Genomic DNA, 5,948 nt, shown 5'->3' with positions numbered 1-5,948 from the left:
GGTCTTGGGCTGGGATATTGCCCTAGCTAGCAAAGGCCGGAGACTAGACCTAAGCAGCTTCCAGAGCCAGCCAGGCAGGCAGCAAGGCAGGGCCCCACCTGCCATGAGGTAAGAAAGGAAGTTGCACGGATGAAGTCACACCATAGGAGAAGATGTGGTCTAAAATTCAGGTGTTCTGTCCGTCAGTTGCCAAACGATTATTAACAGAGGAAGTTACACCACAGCCAGAAACAGCTTTTCACATTTGCAGCCCAGGACTCTCAACGGGTGACGGTACCAGCTCAGCCTGTTGCAACGATTGCATCTGGAGTGCGTGCTCTGATAAGGGCTCTGGTAAAATGGTGGAGACGGGACAAAGATAGTCCCAAGACAACCAAATATGATGAAATTCACCTCTGTGTGGGACGTGTTGTTGCTGCTGCTGAAAATAATCCTACCGTCAGAAATGAGGACTGTTTGACTTTTGTCCCGGCAGCTCCCTGAGATTTTGAGGATAATAATCAATGAGCTATTTTCGCTCAATGTATCATTTTACATGGAATAATGCTTAGGGAATAAACTGTGTAGGCTACAAGCTCCCTTTATTTCACATGTAGATTGAAACACCTTTTCAAATGCCATTCTGGCATCTCAATGAGACTAGTGTCCAAGTTCCATTTGGATGTGATAAATCTTGCATACTATTTAAAAATTCCCTTTAGTTTTCACGATATGTGGAGATAAACTTACTTTATTCTTCTGTCTCATTTAGACGGGTGGGATCTGCATCTTCCACGCCATGGAAAATAACATGCATTCAAAATTATCTGTTCTGAAATGAAAGAGGAATGAAATCTAGGAGGATCTTCGTGGGGAAAAAAATAAACCCATCAATCATGAATTTATAGAGACAGATTTATATAGACATAAATATAGACAGATTTATATAGACATAAATATAGACACATTTAAGGTGATGAGAAGGTCACGTTACAGAATTAATAGATGAAAAGCAGGTGAGAGAAGTACAGATTAGCCCCCCTGTCTTATACTAAAATACATCCTAAGAAGCGGCAACATTAGCTGGCACGAAATGACGAGTTGCATAGGTTGAAGTGGAACCACGCTGGTGGACATGACACCAAGACCCCTGATCTTGATGGGGTCTGCAATGAATGCACTAACCTGAGGGTATGACCTTTATTCACACAGAAAGTTTTTGTTAAATCATATTAGTCAGAAAGGGTATTAAAATGCATTCTGCATCAAAAGCCTCTCTTCACAATGCCTACGTGTAAAACAAGTCTGTGGAGGAAATGCACAATGGCAGTTGTGAAAGAATGAGCTCATTACCTAGGAGGACTCATTCCCAGAAGGCAGGGCTTTGAAACCATATAAAAGTTCTCAAATCTCTGTGCTCCACCATCCACTCCACTTCGTGCTTCTCCCTGTTGACTGGTTGGGTAAGTCAGAGAATACTGATACTTTTTTGCGATGTCTATAATTTTACCACTTGGCTTAATGTAGGCAGACTCTTAAAGAAGTGTTTTATTTCATACCTTTGAATATGCAAAAGATTCCTGCAAAGAGAAATTTATGGACATCGGGGTAGGACAAGCAGTCTTGGAATGACTCTGCAAGGCAAATTCAGATTGCATGTAAATCTGAGGATAGTTAAGTGCTAAATTAGACCCTTTCTGAAGAAGAGATTAGATAAAATTATGTTGGTTTAAGTATAACTGGTCCTGCCTTCGGGGAAGGATAAGGTCTAAACGGCCTCCTAAAGTTCCTTCCAAATCTATTTTCTGTGATTCTGCTATTTATAACAAGAACATTTGCAAAACCTTGATTTCATTGAAGAATTATTTTGTAAAACATAGATTTGGAAGTACGAGGGGCTGTAGGGAGCAGAAGGGTGAAAGTATTCCTAGTGTGGTGCCTCATTCATGCTAACCACGTCAAGAGCAATACATTAATTTGGCTTAAGATCTTATCAGGTTCTTATAAAGAAAATAGCAAGTGACAGGTGATATTGATCTGGAGGATCCAGGAGGACGTAGGAGAGGGGAATGAATTTGCTTTGAAGATGTGCTGAGAGGAGCAGGCACATGATCTGTGTTAGTGTTAGTCCTGTGTTGAGGGGACTTAAAAATGCCCCTTCCAAGCAACACTTCTGTGATTCCAGTCTTTTATTTGCACCCTTAGAAGGTCTTCAGAAAAAAAGCAACAGAGGCTTTACCAAAGACACAGGACCAGTCCAGCTGAGCCTCATGCCTGCCTTCAGCAGCCCACAAAACAGAGGCAGTTTCATAAATTGTTAGGAAAACCCATTTTCCTAACAATAACAATGTAATAATAATAATGTTGCACATTATTGGCCTTGGGAGAAGAAATCCCTCCTGATTATTCTGATTCATGTGGGCTACATGTATTATTAGTGGCCATGATAACCCAGAAACATAGGGACGCATTACCACTGCTAATTCTTTCCATGGCAGCTGGAAGAACTGTGCCACAGGTAACCTCAATCTATTACATCATCAATGAGGTCAGAGTGAAACCAGAGCAAGAGGAGGAGTTGGCCTATTGTTACTGTAAAGACTCTTAATACTACAGAAAGCTATCAGCTTACTGGTGGGGCCCACCTGGAGGCTTTAGCACCTCAGGTTTCTAAATCCAAGTAAAATCTGGAAAGCATTTTAAAAGGGGCAAAGTCAAATGAAATATTTCAGTTTTGTCAACTTAAAATATGCTGTTGGGCCCAGATTTATAGTCTTCTAATTTTTGATAGACCAAATTGTTTTAAATGTTTGTCTTCAGCATTCATTATTTTATTATTATTATTTTGACTTTCTGAAACCGCTATCAAACCAGCAGATCTGCTATTTGCCAGCTCCTCTCATCAATTCCCCAGGACAGAAATGAAAGGGAGTTAACACGTTGAGAAGAGCTAAGCAACAGGAGGAAGAGCTCTGAAGTGTAAATCAGCTGCAAGTTCAAAGGAGTGGCTCTACCTCAGTTATACCTGACAAGGCTGTCCCAGATTGCAGAACAGAAAGGAGGAACAAGATAAGACAGAGTCAGAGCAGGGGCTGGAAGGCAGGATGAAAAATAAAGAGCAAATCATAATTCTTTCTGAGCCAACCTGCCTTGGGAAACCAAGGGCAAACTAAGAGAACTTTACTCTTGCAGCCAATTTATGTTTCTTATAACCGTTTCATCCTTATCCCAATGCAGTTCATTTAGCAGACACAATAACACTCCGACATTTCTTTCAGATAATCTTGCTTCCTGCAAAGATGTCTTTGAATCAAATGCAAATCAAGCAGGAGATCACCCTCCCACCTGGCCTGAGCAAAACAATTTCAAAGCAAAGCCAAGAGCCTGAGCCGTGCACTGAGCCAGTCCCATGTGCAGAGCAGCAACCTGAAGTGCAAGTCCCAACACCTTGCCCAGAACCAGACCCAATAGTAGTGGTACCATGCCCAGAAAAAACAGTGCCATTGCCAACACCGGTGGTGGAACCAGGCAAGGGAGAAACACCAGTGGTCGTCATACCCGAGTGCCCACCCCAGGAGCAGCAGCAGCAACAGCAGTGCAAGCTACCACCAACTTTCCCACCTGTACCGTGTCCTGAGCCTGTTCCATGCCCTGAAGAGAAATCAGCATGCAAAGAGCTGCCTGTTTCTTGCTCTGAACAAAATCCATGTGTGCTGGAGAAGCAGGATTGCAAGGAGATCCCTCTGCCTGTTCCCATTCCATGCCCTGAACCTGCACCATGTCCCCAGCAGAAGCAGGAGTGCAAGGAGATCCCTCTGCCTGTTCCCATTCCATGCCCTGAACCTGCACCGTGTGCCCAGCAGAAGCAGGAGTGCAAGGAGATCCCTGTGCCTGTTCCTGTTCCATGCCCTGAACCTGCACCATGTCCCCAGCAGAAGCAGGAGCACAAGGAGATCCCTGTGCCTGTTCCTATTCCATGCCCTGAACCTGCACCGTGTCCCCAGCAGAAGCAGGAGTGCAAGGAGATCCCTGTGCCAATCCCTGTTCCGTGCCCTGAACCCACACCGTGTCCTCAGGAGGAGCAGGAATGTGAGGAGATCCCTGTGCCAATCCCTGTTCCGTGCCCTGAACCCGCACCGTGTCCCCAGCAGAAGCAGGAATGCAAGGAGATCCCTGTGCCAGCCCCATGCCCTCCAGAGAAGCAGGAGTGCGAGGAGATCCCTATACCAATCCCTGCTCCCTGCCCTGAGCCAGGGAAGTGCTCCCTTCCAGAGAAGTGTCCTCCCATCGAGCAGCAGCAGGTGAAGCAGCCCAACCAGTGGCCACCCATGCAGAAGTAACTTGCAGCTGTGAAGGGAAGCCCTGAAGAGAGAAGATGATTTCAAACCCAGGCCTCCTCTCCCCGACTCTCAAAACCAGAGGTCATTTTCCAACACCCTTTTATTCACTGCAGAGTTTCTGTTAAAAAACACGGCTTCCAACTCTCCCCCCAGCTAACGCTAGCGTTATCCTCTACTAACAGCCACACACTAACTGACACGGCGGGACAGTCGATAGATAATAAGGCTTCAAGCAGTGTTGTAGGCATGTGCATTCAGCTTTCCAGTGGCCTGAATTTCTGCCCTCTCCCACTCATCCCGCTGGCTTTTATAGGCCCAGAGAGAGACTAAAGAGCATGACGGCACGCACGAGTCAGCGTTCACCAAGCTAAATATTCAAACTTCACCCTAGAGCTCATCGTCCAGACCTGCAGGCTGCCTCCTGGTTTTCATGCCTTCCTCCCCAGCTCCCTGCACACACATGCCATCTCCCACCTTGCATTTAGGGGTTTTTGCCTATTAATAATAGGATTTAGGGTTTGTGCAGAACCTGCTGCTAAGGGGTTCTGGTCAATGGCAATAAGAATTTCTGAATCATGAATCCATAGTGCTGAATATTTTATGCAATTAAAAAAAAATCCATTGGGCTAGATGAAATAGAAAGATTTTTACAAAAGAGCCATCAGCTCTTAATTACCTGCTTAGCTGAACTGGTAGTAATCAGCGCTTTCCTCAGAGAGCTCACCTTGCATTTGCTAGGATGTGTAAAAGAGCAGCTCTACCTGAGATTATTTATGGAAAATATATAGATCATTAAATCCAATCCAGACATATTTTGAAACAGATTAACCTCAGGCGTGGCTTCCATCTGTTAGACAGGATAAAGGAGGAAGCATACACAGTGCTGTCTCAATTACACCCTGGAACATGTTTCACCACACAGTGTTGTTGCGTATGTATTTGGTACTTATCTCTAATTATTTTAGGCTGATATTGTATCCAGGATTTATTTCACTGTGAAAAATCAATAATAAAAATTACTTTGAATACCAAGTTATGGAGATTTTTAATAGCTTCTGTTTAAAAAGATGGAAAGGAGCCTCAGCTTGCAACAGCCATCTGTTAGGCTTAAAGCTGGGTGAATCAGGACTCAGAAACTTGTGGGCACTTGCGGGGGATTCCGGGACCGCTGCTCTTCTCCAGGTGCCCAGGTCAGAGAGCCTGCAAGAGTCCCTGCCTGTATCAGTCCATGGGCTGGCCGATAGCTCTGAAATACTAATTGCACTGAAACACCTTTCAGCAAGACACCCTGTCCCAGAGCATGGCAAATGCTCTCTCTGCCCCAGTGAGGCCACATCTGGGGGGCTGCGTCCAGTTCTGGGCCCCCCAGTTCAGGAAGGGCAGGGAACTGCTGGGGAGAGGCCAGCGGAGAGCTACGGAGATGGTCAGGGGCTGGAGCATCTCCCTTGGGAGGAAAGGCTGAGAGACCTGGGCTTGTTCAGCCTGGAGAAGAGAAGGCTGAGGGGGGATCTCATCAGTGCTTATAAATATCTGAAGGGTGGGTGTCAGGGGGATGGGGCCGGGCTCTTTCCAGTGGTGCCCAACGCCAGGCCAAGGGGCCACGGGCACAAGCTGGAACACGGGAAGTTC

General features: G+C 45.6%; 1 protein-coding gene across 1 annotated transcript; it reads left to right on the top strand.

Moving 5' to 3' along the window:
* Positions 1–1,408: 1,408 nt before the first annotated feature.
* On the top strand, positions 1,409–5,352 carry LOC142048330 (uncharacterized). The gene is made up of 2 exons (XM_075075084.1): positions 1,409–1,442; positions 3,258–5,352. The coding sequence occupies exon 2, from the start codon at positions 3,279–3,281 to the stop codon at positions 4,317–4,319; it is 1,041 nt and encodes a 346-aa protein (XP_074931185.1). The 5' UTR covers positions 1,409–1,442; positions 3,258–3,278; the 3' UTR covers positions 4,320–5,352.
* Positions 5,353–5,948: the final 596 nt, after the last annotated feature.

This window comes from Phalacrocorax aristotelis, chromosome 25, assembly GCF_949628215.1.
Source record: "Phalacrocorax aristotelis chromosome 25, bGulAri2.1, whole genome shotgun sequence".
Classification (NCBI taxonomy): domain Eukaryota; kingdom Metazoa; phylum Chordata; class Aves; order Suliformes; family Phalacrocoracidae; genus Phalacrocorax; species Phalacrocorax aristotelis.
Note: the sequence above shows the minus strand (reverse complement) of the source record. Positions and strands in the feature narration are given on the sequence as shown.

Excerpts from the sequence above, each read along its gene's own strand:
- LOC142048330 (XM_075075084.1), top strand. The coding sequence starts at position 3,279 with ATGTCTTTGAATCAAATGCAAATCAAGCAGGAGATCACCCTCCCACCT.